The following is a 23868-nucleotide window of genomic DNA, read 5'->3' as shown; positions in this document are numbered from 1 at the left end:
GGACTCCTCTCCATTGTGTAGGATAGTTTTGTAATTCCGCTTATCAGTTATAGTGTCATTCCCATAATATAGATGTGAAATATGCCATCTGAATCCCATTGATTCCACATTGCCAGAGCACCTCAACAGGTTGATGGCAACCATCAGATTTTGAAGTGAGGGTAATATCCATAATCCATAAATCACTGAACCATTGCCCAATAACTACAGTGGCAAAAAATAGCCAGCAATGTGTGTGGCCACTGGCTTACTACATCTTATAAAATGGTGAATAAGATTTACAAGAAGAAAAACAGGAAACTGAGTATTTTCAGTCCAGCAAGCCCTGTAAAGTCATACCAATAACCCTAAATCTTCATTAATAGAGATCGGTTTGTGTATTAGCAGTGATCCAGAAAAAAGATGAATTGTGGAACGGCCTGAAGGATGACTCCTTTTTTACTCAGGATGCATGCGAGGACACAGATACAAATACAGATGGTCTTAGCTCATACTGGCACTGCAATAATGTAGAGTTTCAACCTGTGGCCCAAATTCAGGACCTGTAAGGGAACTCTGCAAGGCAATCAAGAAACACAAGCCAGCATGTGTCCCCTTGGATTCATTCCTCTTACCATTGCAGTAATCCTTGGAGCACCAAAAGAAAGCTGTTTCCTATAAGGCTGCATGTTACTGAGTGTCACTGGTATCCATTTCAAGGAGGATCTATAAACTCCACTATGCAGTTGATAATGCGTATCCACACCTGAACTTCCATCACAGGGGAAGACTTTGGGAAGGCACCACAGCTGACAGGGGGATGAAAGGCCTGCTGAAAATGCTCCCCTGTCATAACCGAGGCTGCAGGGAATAAATGGTTGCAAATCTGAGAATTAAGCAACCATTTTACAGAGTGGAGGAAAGGAAAGCGGGGATGAGAGCTGGTGGGTAAGTACCTGGAGAAAGCAATGAGGAGGAATGAGAGGGCAGGCGTTAGGAGAGGACAGAAACAAATGAGCCATTAGAATATATCCTGTCCCAGATGTGTCTCTGCAGCTGTGTCACTAAATCATGGGCAAAACATGTCACGCCTATTCCCATTATTACAGCCATTTTTATTACATCAAGGCTGCACAATATTAATTCTGTTATTTTCTAAAGATGGAACATTTGGCTTTACAACTACAATGCTCTGCTAATGTCCTTCTTTGGGATACAACAGACGATTTTGTACCCTCCGTCTGTTACCAGAGCCTCATACGTGCACTGAAGTGATGTAGTATATCTTACCTTTAAAGAAAAACATAGCTATACATAACCTCTGCTGAGAACCAAAGTTCTTTCTACTTTGCTCATGAATCCCTGTTATTTTCTTCACTTTCTAATGAAAGGTATGTTTATTAGCCTCAGAGATTCTGGCAACTGCGTCTGTTTCAAGTTACCTTCTGATGCAATCTAAAACCACAAAAGTAGGAAACATTTATATTGCTTGCAATAGCAAAACCACATTTGTTGTGGTCTATGGCTTGGAGAGCATCATGGGACTACGATTTACACCTTGACTACATCAGGAGATAGCAATTCAGTGATGCTATGTTGCCCAGCAAGTAGCTAATCCATCCAGAGGACTACTTTTTCCAGGCTCCACCGTGCCAGAAATAGATATCTAAAAGATAATGCACATAATTCCTTCTTTACCCTCCAAGACAGCCAACACTTATTATTTTCTGTTTTCTGCGGGTTCTTGCTTTTATAGCTTTACATTTTATTTCCTTTTGTTATATGGTTTTCTACCTTGCCAAGATATTAGGGAGAGAGAATAATTAAACCAAACAAACAAGTCACTAATTGAAAGTTTCAATGTGCTGGAAAAAACAGAACATATTTTCTCACCAATGTTACTAACCAATACTGAGAACCCGTATATAATTTCCTAGAATGGCACTAGCTGGTCACGTTGACAATAAGTTCTCTTAAAAGACTGTCACGGTTTAACCCCAGTGGGCAACTAAGCACCACACAGCTGCTTGCATATTAACCTCCACCCCCGGCAGTGGGACAGAGGAGCGAGTTGGAAGGGCAAAAGTGAGAAAACTCATGGGTTAAGATACAGACAGTTTAATAGGTGAAGAAAAAGCCATGCACACAAGGAAAGCAAAACAAGGGATTCATTCACTGCTTCTCATAGGCAGGCAGGTGTTCAGCTATCATCTCCAGGACAGCAGAGCTCCATCACCCATAGCAGTTACTTGGGAAGACAAATATAATCACTCTTAGCATCCCCCCTTCCTTCTTCTTCCCCTAGATTTTTATATTGCTGAGCGTGACATCATATGGTATGGAATAATTGTCTGGTCAGTTGGGGTCAGCTACCTCAGCCATGTCCCCTCCCAGCTTCTTGTGCACCCCCAGCCTGCTCACTGGTGGGGCAGTGTGAGAGGCAGAAAAGGTCTTGACTCTGTAAGCACTGCTCAGCAAGAGCAAACAACCCTCTATTATTAACACTGTTCTCAGCACAAATCCAAAACATAGCCTCATACTGGCTACTACGAAGAAAATAAACTCTATCTCAGCTAAAACCAGCACAAAGACCAACCTAGAGGATGCTTATCATTTTCCATTGACTCTAGCCTCCATTCCAATTTGCATTTCTCCACCAGGGAACCTAGATCTGCTGATTCCTTCATGCAGGTTTTGTTTCATCTGTTTTCAAGAAATCAATTCTTAATGTGCAAATCATGATTACTGAATTTAAATATAGAAGTTGAGGAAAAGTGAACACAAGATGGATTCTAATCCAAAAGGATTTTCTTGTGTGGACGTGGCCTGATCATGTGTTTACTTTGTTGCTTACTGCTGAATCATAGGCAGGAGAACGTCATCTGGCAGATGTTCTTATCAAATGCAAACTTCAAAAGGAATATGTTGTAAATGATAAAGATACTTTTTTTTTTTTACTGTATTGTTGAAGAATTTCACTATCTTCTTGGAAAAGAGCATTAGTATAGATGAGAGCCTGTGCCAGAATGGAGAACTATGGTAATACATAGCAAAGAGCAGTGGCCAGGTCAACACACACGTCCCACTCTGCAAGCTCCCAAACATCTGGCTCCTTAGCAGGAGTCCCAAGCTATGTCAGGTCTCAGAATGCCCCAGATGAGGTTTTCAACACCTCTGAACAGGAGCATACTGGTGGTGAGCTGCATTTAGGAGTCTGAAGGCAATACTTGAAAGGGAACTGTGCCTTCTTCCTCTCATTTTCAAACCAAGGCTCTTGTCCCATGGTTGTCTCATATGGCTGCAGAGTCAAGCAGTAAAACTGGGCAGGGCACACCATTTTCTTTTTGAACTCAGCAGTACTAGTCTTTTGCCTACTAACTGGAGCACTTGATTGCTTGATGTGGATGCAAGACCCCCAAGTCTAACGAACGGTTCAACCTGAGATAATGGGACCCAAATCGTTCACTTGGCAGAAGAATAGCTCATCTTCAGGTGACAAGAGGCTGATGAGAAAGTGAAAGACAGTTCCCAGCCTTCTTTCTGACCATCTTCTGCTTAAGAATCGAAACAAATATAAAAACTGCTTATGTGAGATGTGTAGATAATTGTGTGTGGATAACTGTGTGTGTTTTCATCTACCTGTGAAAAATACATAATATTCATGCATGTAAATACACCCACTCCTGTCAGTATTCACAGTACTAGAGAAAGATCAACTAGTATGATGTGTTAACCTAATAATGCCAGCATAAGCTTGGGAGACAGGAAACTTAAGTTTCCCTCCAAGAACAACTCAAGTAGAAGGAGAAACAAAGGCCCTAGGAATTGTTTTTGAATGTGATACCTGATTGCACAAGATGTACAAGTGTTATTAATTCTAGTCATATGAGTAGTATGTGAGTAGTTCTGCCAAAGATAATCATTATCTTTGCTAAATCAGAACCTGTGGCAATAATTAATGCATTATGATTTGAACTGAAAAAAACCTGAAGAAACGCTGTCTCAAATTAATTGTGATGTTTCGATAACATAACAATAACTTCAAAGCACTTTTTAAAGAGCACATTCAATAGGTTATATATGCAGGAATTCCCACAATGTTTTAAAGCAAATTTTGCTGAAAGCTAGTAAAAATGATATTTTTTTTTTACCATCCTGGTATGAAGTGATGCAAAAATATTTTAAGTTTATGTACCAAGATTTTGTTGAAACAGCTGAAAATCACTGTCAAATGTAAATGAAAGGGGGAAAAAAAGTATATTAAAGATAAGGCATTGAAATAAATTGGTTAGGCTGTAAATACCTGGGCTGAGACACATTAACTCTTTCAGAGAGTCTGCCATAAGAACAGAATATGCCATGAGTTATCACTACTCTATTATTTTATTTTTAGTTAGATTTTAGTTTAGTTAGACTCCTTCCAGCAAGCTGTGGTGAGGTAGATACATCTGTCTTTACCTGATCTTGAAGTATTATGATGGTTTATTTAGTTTGAGAATAATGAGAATGGGATAGAGTTAATGTTTTCTTCCAGCAGTTTTCCTGTGTTCTGGATTTGACACAAAAAGAATGTAATAACTCATTAATATCTTGGCTTTTGCCAAGGGAATGAAAGACTTTTCAACTCTCCAGTTGCAGGTGCAAGATAGCACTGCAAGGGAACAACATGGGACAGCACCTAGATCAACATAGAAGTTGATCAATGAAGCATTCCCATACCATGATCTTCATGCTCCATACATAAGTGGGAAGTTGCTGGGGATGGTTTTTCTTCTTTGATGGCCACCGTCCATGAGGGTCCTGCTCCTGGTGCCTGATCCATGGCTTCCCTACACCTCTTCCAGTCTCTGTGGTTTACTGAACTCACTCTGCTCACAGTGCCCATCCTCTCTGGTGCTCATTGCTGGGAGTGTGTGCTCTTGTGGCTAAGTATTGCTCTGCATGTTTGTATAGGTTTGTATATTTTATTATATTCACATTATTATTCGCTCTTCTTTTATTATTATTCTATTATTTTTTTTCCATTCCAGCCAATGACTCTATCTTCCTTTTCCCTTCCTTCCCCCTAGGGAAGGAGAGAGTGGCTATCTACTGTTTAGCCGATGCCTAAAGTTAAGTCGTAATAAACTGGTATACTAAAATGATAATATTTTACTAGCAGAATTTGCCCTACAGGCCTTCTTCTCTTGGTGTAAAGGAACCTTTCTTATGCAAACAACTTTTAGAGTGACAAGTTCAGCAGAGAATAAAAGTTCTCTTTTTGGAATGAAACTGTTCTACACAAAGAAACCTCTTGGCATTTCTATTTAAATTTAAAATGATGCCTTACATTATTTTCTATTGCAGACATGGCCTTAAACAAGCACTAAGAAAATCTCTTATGTAGATATTTTAGAATTATACTTGAAGTTTTTTGGTCCCAAAGCCAGATAGAAAGTATTAGGGCTAAACTTTGCAAAGTGTTATCATTTGTTATTATTTAATAGATTAATATTGTTGGCTATAGTAAGAAGCAGAAGGCAGATCAGCAAGCTGAATTACTATACTCAGTAAAATGAAGTTTATTATATGATTCCATTGCTCATATCCCTTTTCTTAAACAAGTCTTTGACACTGCAAGCTTTTAGGAAGCTGAGGATTCTGACAGGTCACCGAGATGGTTTAATACAATGATTCTCTTCCCTGTTTCAACAGAGGCAAAAGAAGAGGCTGCGTGGTTGTCCTTAGCCTCTGCAGCTCACAGTCTGGCAGGTTAGCACAATCCCATTTCCATCAACAGTTTAGACTAACATGCCTTCACAAGAGGCTTTGGAATTCAGTCTATACATGCACAGGCTTTCTGTCATGATTGCTGAACCATCTTTCCCATCCTGCCAACTTAGAAGCAGCTAGAAGGGCTGGAGCATATTTGCCTCTGATGTCTCTTCTCAGTCACCCTTGACACAACTGCAAATATGTCAAGGTTGACACACAGCACAAAGACAGGCATGAGCATGATGTAGTAATCGCTGGCTGCGGCACCTGGAGCCCAAGATACCTTGAAATTTCACCCATAAGATTTACCAGACGGACAGAGCTCAGACTTGAAACATTGAACATACGGGAACGGAGAATGAACTCGAGTTGTACGGTCCAGTATCTGTCCCTTGAATCTGCGAGATATGGTATGGCTTTTTTGATGGCTGAAGAATCTGCATCTGTGTGAACAGCAAATCTGAATGAGGTCTAAGTATATGGTCTCTTTTGCTTTCATTTGCATTTTAGGACCTACATTTCGTTACATGTTTCATCTCCTCTGTAAGCAGATGTTTTCTCTTGCTGTGAGATTTTTTCCTGGTTGCAACCAAAGTTCTTATGACAACTACAATCGTTACTGAATTACCTTATTCTATGTTGTTTTTTCCTTTCAAGCATTTTCCCTCAGCAAAGCATCTTCCACATTGTCTGTGTTTCCTATACAAGACATAGTAAACAATGTAGCAGCTTTTCCTTAATAACATATTTGCTCAAGTCAGGCAAAGCCTTCTTCAGACCTTCCATATGAGCATTGCATCGCTCTTAGCAGAAGTTTTCCAACCATAAAGGATATGTCCTTTTTTAGTAAAGTAATAAATCTTGAGTATTTTGTTTCCAAATGGCTTATGGAAAAGAAACTGAATGCAATCAAATAAAAGAGAAATAAAAACTTATTTGTATAAATCAGACAAATTCCCTTGTAATAAATTAATCTCCAGGGGTAGGATTGAACTTAAAAGCTACTTTTGTCATAGAAATTCTTTTTCACAAGAAGCCAGAAAAGTCATTTGCAATAACATCAGTGCTGAGCTGAGTTTGTGTAACCAGTGTATCAATCATACTCAAAGACATTGACATGACATGAATGAATTATATCGTTTTCTTTAAAACTGTTAGTCTAAGGAAAGCACAATTACCAAATTATTTTAAAATGGATTCTCTGTTAAACCTGGGACCAGGAACTTAAAAAAGCTATTTCCAGATCAGTCTTTGCTGGCTAACAATTTCCAGGGAATGGATGATATCACCTCTGCATACACGTGCTCAGTTTAAATCTAATGAAAGCAGGCCCATGTGGGTAAGAACAGAGGTGCACTATCCAACAGAGAATGTTGGCTGGATGGGTACGATTAGGAGGGTGTGTCACAGGACTCAGAGATACGTAGCTCATGATGGTCTTCATGCTCCTTTTCCTCCTAAGAATTTCCACCCATCCTAGCTCCCACTGCAGTGAATATTTAGAGTTTTCATTAAAATATTTGTATTTAATAATGTATTTCTCTTGAACTTCTTTTCTGCTGGAAAACTCTAGTGCCTCTGTGGCTTGGAGACAAGACTTGAATGCTGGATTAGGGACTAATACTGCTATGAGCTTTTGTTTCATTTTGTTTTGTTTTTAATACCTCCAAAAGCTATTTAGACTCATGTCAAAGACGAGCTGAGTTGTGAAGCACTGAGACCACCTTGCAGCTGCTATACAGGTACTCCTCATTCCCAGAATTCACAATCAAAAACCACCCTGTCCAGGAATTACCATGATCAGCTCATTTTTAAGAGCTTATTGATTCTCTGCTTGAAAAGCGTGTGAGTACAGGGAAAAAGCCTGGTGCTTTTGTTGTGGTGAATCTATTGAAACAATCAGAATAGGGTTGGCTTACACCTGGGTGAGTTCTCGTTTCCTTGAAACAGTAGCAGTGACTAAGGGCTGGGCAGATGACACAGCTCTGGGGACACAGCTGGTGTGCCCATTCAAGGGTGAGTTCTCCAGATACCAGAGGCTCAAATCACATAGCTGGGAATAAGAAAGTCCAAAGTGCTGTTAGCATCTGATTAGCAGGTCTTACATGAGCAACTGGTGTTTCTGTGATTATCTGATTGCTTTGAGCCTTTTGGCATTGAGTCAGCTCCTTTTCTTATTGATGAAAGGTAAAATGCATTGAACACATACTGCGTTAGACCTGAAATCCCACTGCTTCATGGTTTGTGACAACATGCTGCATGGACTCTGCCATGGGGCAAAGCAAACAGAGCTTTACTGACAGAAGCTACCCCATCAGCAAACAGTCCCAGTGGACCATTATCAAGGTCAGACAGAACAAACTTACTGTCTCCCACACGGTTCAGAGGCTGCCAAGAGAAGCCTGGCAATCCGATCTGCTGGGGCACAGCAAAGCTGCACTTCAGGGACCCATCCCAGTGCATAACTATCTAGTTCTTAAAGAACATCATCAGGACTAAGCTCACAGTAGCATCAACCAGATACATTTAGCCACCTGGTCTATGGATCTCCATACTGTGAACTAGACCTTTTTTTGCCTTCTACATCTGTATAGCACGAAGTTAGTGTTTGTTTTGTTTTTTGTTTTGTTTTGTTTTGCATTTTGTTTTGTTTTCCCCTGTCCTCCAAACATTCCCCCATTCCAGAGAGATTTGAGACAATCCCTCTTCCCACTCCAGGTCCCTTCCACAGCTCAGGCCAACCTGCTGGTCTGAGCATGAGTTCCTCAACTGGAGGACAACTGTGGTGGTGCCCCACATCCTGGTAGATACCTCCCAAACCCATCCAGCATTCCAAGGTGCCATGTTTGATACTCTTGCCAAGATCGGTCACTCCTCACACTCCAGTATGAAAACTGTGCAGCTGTTCTCCTACAGCTCGTGGTATCCACTCTTGAAAGCAAAGACCTTTGAGGTAGATGAGGCAGGAAGTTGCTCCATGTGTTATTTCCCAAAGCCTCTGCACTGTCCTAGCAACCATGAGATTTTTCCTAGCCCTTTAGCAACAGGCCAAGAACCTGTTTTTCTGCCACCCCACTCTGATAAAAATCTCACCATCCTACCTTCTAATCAGTACTGGTGCACTGATTTATCAGGATGGGATCTCACCGGAGCTGCTCCCAGCTCTTGTTGAGCTCATACAGACACTGCAGAGCAGGCTGCCTCACACCACAGCAAGTTATCATTGATCTCAACTCCGTAAAAGCTGTCACTTTGCACAGAGGTGTGGTAACTTCCAGTCCACTGAATGATGGTATCTTGCTGCAGTAGATGCAATAGCTCAGGGCTTCCCCTGAGTTCTTGCTGCTTGAAGCAAATGGACTCAGACAAGACAGGAGTGTCTAAGTTCCCCTGAATCAGAAGCGTAGCACGTAGCCCCCACCGCACACCATATCCATGCTACAAGCACTGATGGGTCTCAATAAAACATCTCTGTGTAAGGTAGACCAAGTCTGGGAGAATAGGTCAGAGGACCAGAGAGATGTCAGAGGTAAGGAGGTTGCTTGTTGATTTGGGGCTTGCAGGCTTGCATATTGGCAGGACCACTGTAGAAACAAGAAATGTATATTCAGGAGCATTACCTTCCCAGGGACAGGGACTAAACTCCACTTACAAAAAATGTATCCAGGGTAAATATACAATGGGACAACTCCAAGCAGTGCAGTGGGAGAGCAGCTGTCAAAGCAGGAGTCAGCCTCTCCTTGAGGCAACAGATGCACAGTAAAGGGTTTGCTATGGAGTTCGGCAAGGCACTGGGCCCCAATGCTCCACTGCAGTGAGAGAGGGTGCTCTGCTGGCACACAACAGCAACAGAGTGTTTGAGTGTTTCTTGAAAACAATTTTTTACCCAAGTAGGCATATAAGGAGACAATTCAAATAATTGCCATCTGCAGGTGAGAAAAGTTGGATTCATTCAACAGCCTTTAAAAAATATTTTACAGACACCCTGCTATGTTAATAAGAGTAAGTGAAAGTTTTCATTGATTTTAAAAGATTTATAACAAGACAGGATGAGACTGGAGACACTGAGAGTCAGTCCTTAAGTGATGGATTTAAATGACAATGCTTATTTTATTCATCAGCCATAGCAATGGTTCATAAATGACATTGTAGAAGGACAATTCTTTGACAGTTTACTCCCAATGTGACCGTCTCTCAAAGGTTTTCCTGACTCTATGAACTACAAAAAGACACTTACAGTGAGTGCTGCGGCAGAGTAAGTCTATTGTCTCAGGGATTTTCTCTTTTTGTCAATTTTTTTTAAGATGTTCTAGACAAAGAGTTGGAACATGTGAACGAAAACAGGTTGGTTGAGGGTAGACAACAACAACCTAGGCAGCAAAGAACTATGTAAGGAAGAAAGGACTCTGTAGGGACTGGCTCAGGTGAGCACTGATCATCAGAAAGTCCTGGAGAAGATATAATAAAATTGCAGGAGGCTTGTTACCTGTTGGGATGAAGCTTTTGGTGAGTAATCCAGAACGGAAATCAGCCTGGACAAAACTGCTCAGCAGAGACAATGCACTTTTAAAAATAACAGTAGACTTTACAAAAAATTGTCTTCCAAGGAAGATTCAGAAAATGTGTTAACAACTTGAATTACTCAACTGGGAAAAATATTACATTTTAAATCTATCAGTTGCTTGGGATTTTTTTTAGATTTTTTTGCTTATTAGTTTGATGAGGAAATTCCTCATTTACTTCTGAATATTCCTCAATCAGAGAGTAGTTAGTAGCACTAACTAGCTCACAGGTGCAAACACTGCAGCAATTATAACTCATGCTGAAAACCAGCATGTCCAATAACTCAGCAGTTACTTTTTAGTAGGATCAACAATTTTCCCCATGAAAAGCGTGATGTCAGTTCTTTTTTCAGAAATCAAGATAATGAAGGGCCTGTTGAATTTGAGGGTAACAGAAGGATGGAGAACTCTGGTAAGAATAATGGCTGTGGCTCCTGCAGCCTCTGTTCCAGCCTCATCAACTTCCAGCAGGGCCTTGTGAACTGCCTGCAGGAAAAAGGAGAAAACGCTGTAGTTTATATATGGGACAGCAAGAAGGAGGTGAAGATAAACTCTCTTCTTATGGAATGTTTAAGAGAAGAAAGGTATGATAAAATCCAGTGGACTAAATTTTCTTGTATGGTAAATTTCCAACAGCCTGCAACAGGAGTGTTTTCCATCTCAGGAGTGAACGAGGATAGCCAAAAATAAAAATTTACACATTGTAGGTCCAGAATCACCAGTGCTGAGTAAAGGGGGATAATAACAGTCCACGCACTAGATAGTTTGTTTTCTTAGATGGTTTGAACTTCCACTAGCAACACTTTCTCTGTTATTCCAAATTTAATGGAAGACTGCTGTTTAAATGTTAATATAGGGGCAGTATTTGGCGTCTTCGCAGCATTAAATAGTAGCTTAAACTGACTTGGTGAAATTCTGCTACTGCAAACTGGAAGTTTCCTGGACACTTTGAGAATATTAAACATGAACTACTAATCAAAACAAATATCATAATATGCCCCTCATTTATTATTTACTTGACACAATCACATGTAAACAATCATATTCCAGTGCCAAGAAATAATTTAAAATCTTGTCCAACTTTTCCATGTACTTAATAGCCAGCCTTTTTATAGTGATATTAAAATAATTCAAAGGTAGGACAGCAGACCCTCTATGTAGAAAAGTACAATTCCTAAGCAAACCCCTACATGTCATTTACTTACAACTTCAGTGGGACAAGAAGGGAAAGGAAGAATTTAGAATCCCAGACAACTGATCAGAGCAACCAACCACCGCCCCACCACCAGCTCTGTCCACTTACTTGTGAAACTCGAAGATCATGGCTGCCACTAATTCCAGACAAATCAGCATTACCAGAGAACACTTCAGTAATGCCCATTTCCTTGAGCAGTTTTTCAACTTCATAAGACCCACTAATAGAAATCTTTGGTAACTGCAGATTTAATCTCCTGTTGAACAAAGACAAAAGAGCAGTGAGGCATTACAGCCTTGTTTCAGCCAGCAGGTTGGACAGTATGCAGTTCAGTGATACTTGAAAACATTCCCTTGATTGCTAGTTTGTTTGATGGTAGCACTTGTATTGCCTGAGCGATTTTGGCATCCAGAGAGATATGCCATCTTCTTGCAACTACATTCTCTCTTTGATTTTGGAAAAAAAAAAACAACTATTTTCTTCATTGCCACTCTTACATCCCAATGCCAAGACATGCACAACTAGCAGAGATTTGTGACTAGAGGGCTACAGAGAGTAAGTAGACCAGCTGTGGAAAGGCTAAAAAAAAGGGAAAAGGAGGATAAAATCTAAGACACAGTGAAACAAATGAATTACATTAGTAGCATGAAAGAATAGGGATGGTAGCCAAAAGGTAGCCAAGCAAGTCTTGAGGCAGTTGATACAATGCTGTGTACCCTTCTGTCAAGTTAGAGAGCCTGCAGTTACTTATCGATTATGCTCTGCTCTGACTGGTTTTAGGAATCACTTAAAACCCTGCTTTATGGAATCAGGATGTTATATCCAGGAGGAGGAGATCTGAAATTACTACTTTCTCTTAAAAATAATACTGTGTCCTCAAATATAGTAATCCGTCTACCTAGAGTTACCTGCTTGTAAGTTTGCTATCCCATTTACAAACAGTTTCCTTGGAGAGAGCATCTTCCACTTGTTTCATCTTCCCATCATCAGGCAGAATGAGCAACGCTCGTGCAGTGCCCTGGTAAGGCAGCTCTACCACCTCGCAAGACAGATCCTGGTCATAGTAACTGTCATAGTTATAGTCACGCTGCATCATGTTGACTCTAACAGTTGCATTTGTGTCCAGAAAAAAGTCATCCTCGTAGGTACGCAAAGGATCAAAAGAATTTTCCCAGGCAGCTAATGGAGGAAATGAGATGATGTTGCACTCAAACACATGAAGATCATAAAAAATGTCTGATATAAATCAGACTAACTTAAATGTTAGGATGCTGGAGGACTGTTTATGGGAGAGGATCACTAAATCACTTCAACCTTCTGCATAACACACAATAAAGCATTTTAGCTGTACAGTAAGTTCAGCATAGTAAGTGTAAGTCCTGTCTTGCTGAAAAACAACCAAAGGTGGATGAGGACCAGTTGAGAGAGTCCTGATTCTGTTGTAGCCATATGTTCACATCACTTGTGCCTTTTATGTCATTTAAATTCAACTACTTAAACATTCAGGCACAGGATCTTGTTATGCCTTTCCTGTTGGGCCATATCTGATGCAAGCTGACTGCACTCAGCCTGGTGAGGAATTCATCAGCAGAATAAGGGATCCTAATACTCAAGCAGGGCTCCAGAAGCACAGGCCCTCAAAATGCTGTGTTCCCAGTTTTCATGCAGCACACCTAGTAGATCTACCATAATTACAGGGACCCTGGAAGTGCAAGGATGTCAGTCCACTAAGCTTGACTGGCACATACAGTCAGCATAGAGATCTTAGAAACATCTTCAGTCATTGTGCCCTCAGACCAGCAAGACTGCACGCAGTGGGTACCTGTCTGTGAGGCAGTCCACTAGAGTGGGACTTAACTCTCCACAGCTTTCAGGCAAACTGGGCCGAAGTCAAGCAATCGATATTTCTCAACAATCAGATACCCACTTTTGGCCAGATATAACCTTTACTTTGAAGGTCCCGCACAGTTTAGCTCTTTCCTAAGTAGTCACTCTGCTAATAAATTATCCGGAGTTCCCTACAATTTTTGGTTTGCGTCAAGATCATCTATTGGAATATTATGTTAGACATCTTACCTTTAAAATAAATGTAGTTAACAAGAACCAACACAGTACTTGGATCAAGATGACCAATTAATTCTGGAATTTTCCCCTTGGTTTTCTCCTCTACGTATGTATTGATTTGCTTCTTAGCTTCTTCTGTTTCATGGAAATTGCTAGAAAAAAATTCTGCCTCATAAAATTTTTTGGTATTTTGTAAAAATGTCTCCTGTGGTTCATTCCCAATAGCTGTAAAAAGGGCATTCCCTATATTTAATGTGATGTTAACATCAGTACAGTTCAGTACTGCTAAAACTTTATGAAAACTTTCATGTATGTCATGTACACGAGTTTCAGTCAGACCATCAAAGCCCAGTCCTTCAAAAATCTCAGACAGGGTGGTTGACTTAGCACCAACAGCCAGCATGGCAAAGGCAGTGGAGATGCTCATGGGAGAAAAGAAAACATTTTTATTGGTTTCTTTTGATATAACCTGTTTGTAAAATCTAAATACAAAATCTGCATAGTTAGAGCCTTGTTTTTCACAGTTATGTGTTAATAAATTTTCTGTCCCATCATGCAGATTAGTATTATTGGCTTTATGGCAAATGTCTTCATGGCGGCAAAGGGTTACAGCACAAAGAACAACGAGGAGTAAACACAGGCACAGGAGATACTTCATCTTCTTTTCAGATTATTCTGTCACAAAATAAATAGTCATTAGATGAGCAAATTGCAATGATGATCTTGGTAGTAAGAAATAGTGAATAGTTTGTTAGTATAAATATGATATAGTGCAACTGTAAGGATCTAATGTATGTATGATATTTAAAGTGCCCATGGACACAATGTCAAATGTCATTAATAAATTCAAGCAAAATATAAATCAAAATATCAGGCATAATAAAACTATAATATTCCATTGTAACTGCCCTGAAAAGGCAATGAAAGTGTAGAACCAAAGTTCATAATAATCTCTATTAACAAGGACATCATCTTCCCTGGGTCATTGTCTCCTGTTGAGTACATTTAAACAAACAAGTTACCATCAGGTGAGACAAGCTATGGGTTTCAAAGACAAATACTCCACAGTACTTGCCCAAATGCAGGCTGGTCAATGTGAGGAAGTGTAAGAAATCTCATTTCTCACTGGAAGTGGGATAAATTCCCTCACTTTCATCATAGCGGCAGCACATGGACAGACAGCTATCATGGACTAACCAGTGCTTGTAAAATTCACACCCTTGTTTACTTCATGGTTACTTGCTCACATGGCCAGCCATTGGCACCAGCTGATAAGTGATGGATGAAAGTCACCTGCATCAACTTCAAGGCAAAATTCAAGGCAAAAGCCTGAAGCATCCTGTGCTGTGGCAGCAGGGCACTCAGAACTGGGCATAAAGACATGTTGGCAGCAACAGGTGTGTACCAGATAATGATGTGTATGATTGGAATGAAGGGATCCTCCTTTCAGGGAACTGCAACAGTGTTAAATGGTGGTTTGCTCCTCACCATGGGTTAACCTGCGTGGCATGTGTAGCTCTCTCTAGAGACACAGGAAAGACCTGAGTCCAAGAGGAAAAGAGGAGCACAGATCTCATTTGGAAATCAAAGGACACTCAGATTAATCCCCTTGGAGAAGACAAGTTTCTTCATTATGCTTGTTCTCCTAATGCTAATGTGATATACTTCACATGAGCCTCCTGCCCTCCATAGGAGCTGGAACAAGTTTATAGTTTACAGAGGCCAGTTCCCTGCTATTCTGGAGAGGCATCTCATATAAACCCTCTTCAGAAACAGAACAAGCTCTCTTTGAGAATAAGCTTTTTGCCCTCACAGCTTCTAGGTGAAAACATCTCTAGAACTTGTCTTTTGTTATGGCTCCATTTCTTCTGTTTTCCGGTCAACACAGCCTGTTTGTATACTTCTCTTCCAAGAACGCATTTTCTCATGTTCTGCCCAGATGAAGTTCTGGTCCTGTATTCATAACCAGATGTGAAAGATGACAGTATCTACTATCTAAATAAGATTCAGATAGAGTTTCTGAGGGCAGACCAAGTTCCAGGATTCCTGGTGATTAACCTGCTGCTTTATTTTTTTTATTGGTATGGTGGTCTTTCTTGTTTTTATAGCATATTTATACACTAGCTGTGTGTTCTCATATTTGCTGGGATCTGAGTATGTCTGAGAGAGACACTGACCACTCCAGTGACTTGTAGTAAGAAGTGGTAATGCTAAATTTTAATTTCCTTAAACCAAAGCATGGAGTGTGGCCCGAGATGGGAATATAGTTCAACTATTTGCATATCTTTTAAGCAGAGCTCTCCCTCTTCCTTCCAGACAAAAAAAGATAAGCCTTATGTACTGCAGACAAATGAAACAATCATGTAGTACAGAGGGTGTTTCAAAAGTACTTACTGATTAACATTTCATAGACTGTTTTTCTCTAGTTATTTGAGATACTACACACTTAAGTGGGAAAGAGGATAATTTTTGTCTATCCATGACCACTTCCTGTGTCCAGAGCTTAGCTTAAATTTCAAAGAATTTATGAAGCAAAGGGTATGATTTTCCTCCAGTAAGCTTAGGCATGGCTCTGTTTTTAACTTCCACTATAACAGATCAGTTAAAAAATTTCTCTTAGTATCACAGCTCTCTATAGAAATACTAAAGTACTTCTACTGGAAACTAGAATATTGTCATCAAGCTTTCTCCACATAGTTTTCCCTTTAGAGATGTCAATTACATTAATTACATTAATTTCAACATTTTGAAATTAGAAAATTTTAAAGACAATATTTTTTTTTAACATTTCAAAGCTGAAGAAACTGGAAAGGCTTTCTCAAATCTGGCCTGTGTTTTTAATATGCAAATTGGAAATTCAGAAAATAATTCTCTGCAAAACCACAAATTAGTTTGTGTATGGGACTAAAATGGCTAATTAAATTTGAATTGTGGCCTTCCACCTACCCCCTACACTCACCCAGTCCTAATTAGAGAGCCTGGCCTTAGCAATCCAATGGTTGTTTTATACATTAAGTCACTGGAAGAGTTTATAAATTGGACCTGATTGTTCAGTTACTAGTGGAATTATGCTAATTTTGAGTCACTGTGAAGGCTGTTTCCAACCTAAAAGGTGATTTCATCAGTATGCTACTTTAACAACTACTTAATAAGTCTCTACGACTTCAAAGGTTACTTTATTCTGATTTCAGACTAAGCCTATTCCCCCAGAGCAGCAGGTTCCACTGGTTCCTTGCACATTTGCTTGATTAGTATTTCATGACAACATTCACACAAAACCAAGTCACAAGCAGACAAATGAAATTAACCTAACATGAAAATTCCACTGACCACAGAAAGCATCATTTGCAAGTCTCCAAGAAAAGTACACATGCAGTACTTACAAAATCAGAAGCCCTTCAGCATTCAGTTGGCCATGCTGTTCCCCACACTGTAACTTATACTGCTACATCATCTTCTGCTTAGTTTCCACAGTTAAACATTAAACAGACCTGATAAAAATTAGATCCAACCAAAAAAAGTAGGAAACAGAGCAAATATTGATGAAATAGGGTTCCTGAAGATCATCTCCACAATTCAGCCAATGGAGCTGACAATCTTCGGCCATTTGAATAGTAGCTGGGACTTTCCGTCTGTCTCTGACTATGTGGAGGAGCTTACTGCAAACCTTGTGTAACTAGGACCCTACTGAAAACCAGGAGGTTGTGCCTGGAACCACTGGAAACAGATGCTAACTCTTGGTGCCAGAAGTCCAAATTTCTGTGCCATGCTGAAGCACCCTTGGAGCTGACAACCACACGTCACAGCAGCTCAGCGTTCTTCTGAAGTCTGACCAGAGCCAAATCTTCCTCCTGATCCTCAGCCTAAATATGGACTCTAAATCAATTGCCTGTACCTTCTCAATCTGACTGTAATTGGATGCCATTGAGGGGATATTTGATAGACATGTTTCCCCAGTGGGTTTTGTACTCTGACTGATGTGGTCCCGTCATCTATCTCAGTTCTGTGTGTATTTGAGTTCCTTGCCTTGGGCAGGAGGTGAGACTACAAGTAGCAAGCTGTTTTCCTTACTGGCACACATGCACATACTGCTTGTGTGCACCCACTTCTCCTTCTCCTTATCCCTCACACACAAATTTAAATTGTTGGAACGAAAAAATGTACTGCTTATTTCTATGAACTTTTTCCAATAGAAATAAAATGCTAGTGGATTAAGCTGACTGCATTTTTCCAGTTAACAACAAAGACCGTGACTGAGTGTTGACATGAAATACATTTCCCCATTTGTGGTGGCTCTTCTTCTTTATACTTGTTTACCCACATATGTAATTTTGTCATTACAAACATAGATAAACATGGAGAGAGAGAGCATACATAAACCTGGTCTTGACACTCCCCTTCTTTGTTTTCCTCTTTGTTTCTTTTCCTGCTTTCCTTTTTCCTTGCTCTTTCTAATTCTGGCTGTAAAAGCTCACAAACACCGAGATTATTTTACTCATCAAAGCCTGGGTGAATGACAGATCATGGTGGTCAAGGACAAACTGTGTTACAAAATGGTTATAAGCCTCTTGTTTTCTTCTTCATTTGCGAGGCCTTGTAATTACTGTTTTGTTTTTAATAATGTTAAGCTACACTTTAACGAGGCATTTTCCCAGCATTTCATTATAGCAGCAGCAATAAGGTGCTACAGCAGCTTTAAACTAAAACGATGAACAGGTGCACGTGTGCCAGGTGTCCCACGCACTGCCATGAGCCATTCACAGTCCCACCTCTCTACTGACTTTTCAACTCTAAAACTATGTCATGAAACCATGTTAACCAGATTCGTACTTATCATTCATCTCCTGAACTATATCTTGCTTCTCTACTACTTATTTTTAATAGAAAAAAGTCCAGAATGCTGAAATATCCAGAGATGTGGTTTATTCCTTCTGATAACGAAAACGACTACAAAGTCTGCATTACCCAACTCTATGTTATTGCTGTGTACTTCATGTAGATCTGTATCTATACTACACTCCAACTCACATTTTGACTGCTTTAGAAGAAATGGACCCATACGATATTCCACGCATTTATCAACATCTTGCAAACACCTTCTTGCCAGTTTGTTTTGTTTTGAAGAAATCATTCTGAAGCAGGTTTAAAGAAATCTTAATTAACCACTGATTGATACAGTTGATGATAACAGAACCATTCAACTTTTCCAGAGATTTGATTACACTTCTACACCTTATGTCAGGAAATTCTGGTTTTTGTATCAACTTAGCAACAATGTTAGCTATTCTGGGACTACGGCTCACAGACACACAGGTTACTTCAAGTATCAAAAAATTTTTTTGAAAGATTTGTAAGCTTAAAGTACACAGGTCACAAACATATTCACACAGCAGCGATATGAAGGAAATGGAGTGTGAAACTAGGAAAGAAATGGATATTGCCTTCCCCTCCCTTTCCCCCTGATAGTTTTGAGGTATTTAGTAGATTTTGGGAAGGATCAGGCAGCCAGAGTACAGGGAAAATTTTTAAGATTGAAGATGTATGCATGTCTTGTGAACTATGGTTCTAGTCTGGATGATATATATAATGAAGAAAAAGGGTCCAATCTGCACACAGTGGTCATGTCAGTGCTTTCAGTACTTCTTGAGAATCTCCTTCGCTGTCCTGCCAGAAAGGCATTATTCATTAGTTTAGAAAGAGAAAGTGAAACAGGGATGAAATACAGTCTGTAAATAGTGACGAGAACATTCACGGGAAGGGGGAAGTTTTGCTCACAGAGCTGTTTTTCATTTGCATTAACATCACTAATACTATGTATGCACTAAGTAGAGAGTAGGGACTAGAATTTAAGAAATAACTATACTATAGCCTTGGTCATTACCAATAACTAACACTCATCACCATTTTTTTGGTTGGAAAACCAATGCCAGTTACAAATTAGCTACTAAAATGTCGTGGGTGTTTTACATGTGTGGTGCACCAATATCAACTAAACCTCCTACTGCTGATTCAGGAGTGTGCAGTTGGGCAGATATGACACAGGACTTATAGCAGACTTGAAACCTCCTAGAAAGGGGCAGGAGAGTAGGCAGCTTGCTCTAAAATTAGAAACTTTTATTTAGACCCCAGAATCTTGTAAAAGAAGGCTCGTTTTTCATTATTTCTGCATGTAGCAGCTGCACCATAGAATTAATTTTCACACTTGAGATTTTCTGTAATACAAATATTAGTAACAAAATAGTTTTCTGAGATTTTAATATCTGAACAATTTCCAACAGAGCTCTTGTGAAAGAATAGTATGCATTCTATTTCCTTTCTCTTCTAGCCCCCAAAGTAGTTGATAAAATAACCGTGTTGCAATCTTATTGTCTATAAGTTCTCCAAGAATATTTTCCATTGCCCAAATACCGGTCAGGATGCTGGAATGACTTCAGGATGTGACTGACTACCTGATGAAAGAACCACTGGGTGGAAAATTCAGGATAGATTGCTAGCTTTGTTGAGCAGCTCAGCTTTGACCTTGGGAACATCACTAACACTGCCTGATGTGCTTCAGTTTTCTCATCTGTAAGATAAAAAAGACACATCTAACTTCCTCATTGAGATGATGCGAAAATAAAAAGTTACTTTCAATGGCCTGGAGCATCATTTCAGTTCTGTATTGAGTTTAATGAAGACAGGATCATTTTCTACCAGTTTGATACCATGGCACCTCTCTTTGTAACAGTGATACACAACTGGAAAATCTGTGCTCTGCAGGATGCAGCTTTATACAACTTCAAAGTGAAATTGGAAGGGTTCCTCAGCTGCAAGCCTCCATAAAAAGTCCTCTGGACTCTACATAAAGTGTCTTTTTTCCTAGTGTGCTTAGTACTTACATCAGAGGTGCTAGCTACCTAGGTACATTATAGCATGGGGAGAGGTGATTAAGCACACACGAATAGCAAGTATTAATAATCTGCATGCACCACAGGGCACTGCCCAAGTCAAACCTTTTACCAGAATTGTTTTCTTTTATGACTAGAAAATACAAATATCTGTTACCAATACTTACAACACAAGAGACTTGTACAGGAGAATAAAGAAGTATAGGGTCATCATGCTCACTAAATGTTTTTTTTCACCTTCCAGTTTGACCCAAGTCCCATACCAGCAGGGATCTTTTCACCTGAACCTCTTCATCTGCTACTGGTCCTGTGTTGTGCTTTTAAAATCATCATATTTACCTACGGTAAGGCACCTGAATCCTGCTCTGACTGTTTAAACAAAGAAGGGAAGGATGATCATCCTCAGTGGATACCTATAAGCAGACAGGAAGCTGAGTTTATACAAAGTGAACCTGTGACTGAGCTGGGAAGGGAAGCAGAAACTCCCAAGTCCCAACCCAATGCTGTGCAACTATAGGCCCATCCTTCTTTCCTAATAATGTTCTTGCGTTAAACTAATTAATTAATTAATTAATTATGGGATTCCAACAGCAATATAGTACTTAAAATTGTAATAAATGTGTGTCTATACAACACGAAAATACAGTTAACAAGAACCATCCCAATGAGTAATTGAAGACTTAAGCAACTGGCATAATTTTGAAAGCCTTCATTAAAAAGTTCTTCTTCACCTTCCCATTTGGTCCACTGACCCTGCTATCTGGGACCATCTGATCTGAACTGCTGTCTTTACCTCCTCTGTACTCCTGAGCAAAATCGAATTGAGTGCCTACCTTTAATCATGTGTCTGATCAAGAAAGGCTGATCAAAGTGGATTGAAGTAAACAGTAATGACATTATTCTGTGACTCAGAAGCTCAGCTGCCCAAGCACAGAATATGGATTTTGGCTAATGCTCAAAGGAAGGACCCAGAAAGTAGTCTTGCAAGCCATGGTGGCAATTTACATTGTTTATTACTCTTTGTCAGTCTCTCTACTCATACAGAACAGCTCTGTTGAAAATAAGGATACAAACAGAGGAGTCCACCAGGGAACAAACACAGAAGGGAGGTAGATTTCAATTTTATTTGAATGGATTTAGCATAGATTAAGCTTTGTTCTGGCCTCTGCTTTTAACTATTGGGAGAAGATTTAGGTCAATACTGCATAGCTTTTAAAAATCCTACTCCAGATCAATATGTGGAGAAGTAAAAAAAAAAAAAAAAAGCCATTTTTCCATGTAATCAGCCATCACACAAGCATCTCAAATTTGTTAAATTTGACAGAAAACCATTGGAATTGTGACTGTTTTAATGCAGATCAAAACTTCCCTACCCCAAACTAGTCAACACTCTGTCTAGTGTTGGCTCCTACATACTGATACCTGCTCTGACATTCTTTTCCTGACTTTCTTCACATCGCTCACAGTCACTTGCAGACCACTCTCCTTGGCAGACCATGCCTCTACCACCTGCTCCCTCCATCAACCTGGAGAGCAATGGCCAATAGAGCCTGTTGAAGAATCATGGAGGAAGGCATTCTCAAAGGAGTCACAGCAAGATCCTTCATCAAATGTCAACCTTTGGGTATGAGGGAAAGCCCAGACTGATTTTCACAGAATACCCAGGTATCTTCTTCCATAGAGCAGCAAAGCGTTATGGCACTCATAGGGTTGGGGTCAGCAAGAATGGGGCTCAGCCATAGAGAGCAAAAAGGTTAATTAGGTCACAAGAACTTCTAGGTGACGATGTCCTGCTCTCAGGTTCATTGACCAGCCAGTGAGAGTATTTTTTTTTTCCTTTATGATGCAACATTTTTAAATTAATACGTTTGGTAGAACTCAGGTGGGTGGAGATTATGAAAACCAGTTTGAACTGGTCTCCAGCCTTTGTGAATGCTCCAACTCTCATACTAATGATGATTGAATTAATCTCTTAACAAACACATTTGTTTTTCTAATTCGCCTCCACACTCATAATTACTATAACTCCAAATCCAACACCCAAATATTACAGCACACATGACACTTAACATCCCCTGCACTTTGGAGATCTCCGAACTACTGAGATCCCTCCTGAGGTAATTTGTGAAGCGCAGTGACTAGGATCTCCTCACCAGAAAGAGAATCCTGTACGCCAGGACTAAGCCTAAGAGGATTCACTGTCTTCAAAGGAGGCATTTTTTTACCAACACATTCTAAACACATTTCCCTTCGTAGTTGAATTTAAACCCATTTTTTTCTACTACTGCTCCATGGGCACTCAGTGCACAGCCAAAGCTAAGATGTCCATAAATCCTTTGAGCTGGGGCTTCCTATTTCATCTTTAATAGTAGTAAGCTTATAACTGAGCTACAACTTCAGCATTGTGTTACTTACACACTACTTGAGAAATGTTCACCTCAACTTTTTTCTGCATCTGAGAAACTTTCCCAGATTGTGCAAGTACCCAGATTCTCCCTGTAGCCCTTATTGTTCCCCTTAAAAAATCTTTTCTCAGAAAAACTTCTTGGAGGTTGTCTGAGGCAGCAATTTCCATGTAAGAAAGTGGAGTCAAAGAAATCAGAACATTTTCAGGAACGTGTTGTCTTTGTCAATATTTTAAAACAGAAATGACAAAAGTGTTCCACACTAAGTTTTATTTTATAAGATACTATCAAGTGATAAATCTTTCTACTCTTTACCAATAAAATTGATGAAAATTTCAAAACCATTTTCAGGAAAATTGTTGAGATTTTAGATTTTTATCAGAACTTAGGAAAATTCAACATCTTGAAATTTATCTTGGGAAAGAAATGTCATTTATTGGATGTGAACGTAATACCAACATGGAACTATGGACATTACCTAAAGGCTATTGTAGAAAAAGACTGACTGGAAAGAAGGTAATTGTTGACAATAAGGTTTAGATCAAGCACTTATTTCTTCAAGTAAGGATGGAATAAACTTTTGTATCAGTTGTGGAGGACCTGAACAATGAGGAAGTCAGTATTTTTCCACTCAAAGTTTGATTTCTCATTTGCTTATTTTCATGAACTAAAAATAGATTTTTCATATACTGTAAGGTCATAGCTACAGAGGAAAAATATTTTAGAACTGGTATACTGAAAGCTAATTCATATTAAAAAAATAAATTTTAAACAGGAAAGTTTGGTATTAATCTGATGGGAAAAATTGGGCTAGCAATGAGATTTTCCCATTTAAAAAAAATAAACATATATTTGATAGAGAACTAAAAGAACAAAATCCAGAAGCTTTAGAGAAGAGATGTAATAGATTGGTTTGAATTCATGAAGGTACACTGGTAAATAGCAAGGCATTCATGTGGTTGTAAGAAGTATGATCAATCATTACAAAGAATTCCAAAACTGTAAACAAGCATACAAATGTA

The 23868-nt window shown here is 39.5% G+C and overlaps 1 protein-coding gene across 1 annotated transcript; it reads right to left on the bottom strand.

Annotated features, from left to right (window-relative positions):
• Positions 1–10535: 10535 nt before the first annotated feature.
• LOC135989355 (alpha-1-antiproteinase 2-like) lies at positions 10536–13996 on the bottom strand. The gene is made up of 4 exons (XM_065636132.1): positions 13567–13996; positions 12399–12669; positions 11599–11746; positions 10536–10781 (listed from the first exon to the last, which is right to left on the bottom strand). Exons 1-4 carry the CDS (start codon positions 13979–13981, stop codon positions 10587–10589), a joined length of 1029 nt encoding a protein of 342 aa, XP_065492204.1. The 5' UTR covers positions 13982–13996; the 3' UTR covers positions 10536–10586.
• Positions 13997–23868: the final 9872 nt, after the last annotated feature.

The sequence above is a fragment of the Caloenas nicobarica genome, chromosome 5 (assembly GCF_036013445.1).
Source record: "Caloenas nicobarica isolate bCalNic1 chromosome 5, bCalNic1.hap1, whole genome shotgun sequence".
In the NCBI taxonomy this organism is placed as follows: domain Eukaryota; kingdom Metazoa; phylum Chordata; class Aves; order Columbiformes; family Columbidae; genus Caloenas; species Caloenas nicobarica.
The sequence above is the reverse complement of the archived record's forward strand: the minus strand, read 5'-3'. Positions and strand labels throughout refer to the sequence as shown.

Bases quoted from the DNA above. Each gene is read 5' to 3' on its own strand.
- LOC135989355 (XM_065636132.1), bottom strand. From the start codon at position 13,981: ATGAGCATCTCCACTGCCTTTGCCATGCTGGCTGTTGGTGCTAAGTCA. The intron at 11,747-12,398 runs GTAACTCTAGGT...TTTGTTCAACAG, and splicing joins GATAGCAAACTTACAAGCAG to GAGATTAAATCTGCAGTTAC. The intron at 10,782-11,598 runs GTAAGTGGACAG...TTTTTCCTGCAG, and splicing joins ATGATCTTCGAGTTTCACAA to GCAGTTCACAAGGCCCTGCT.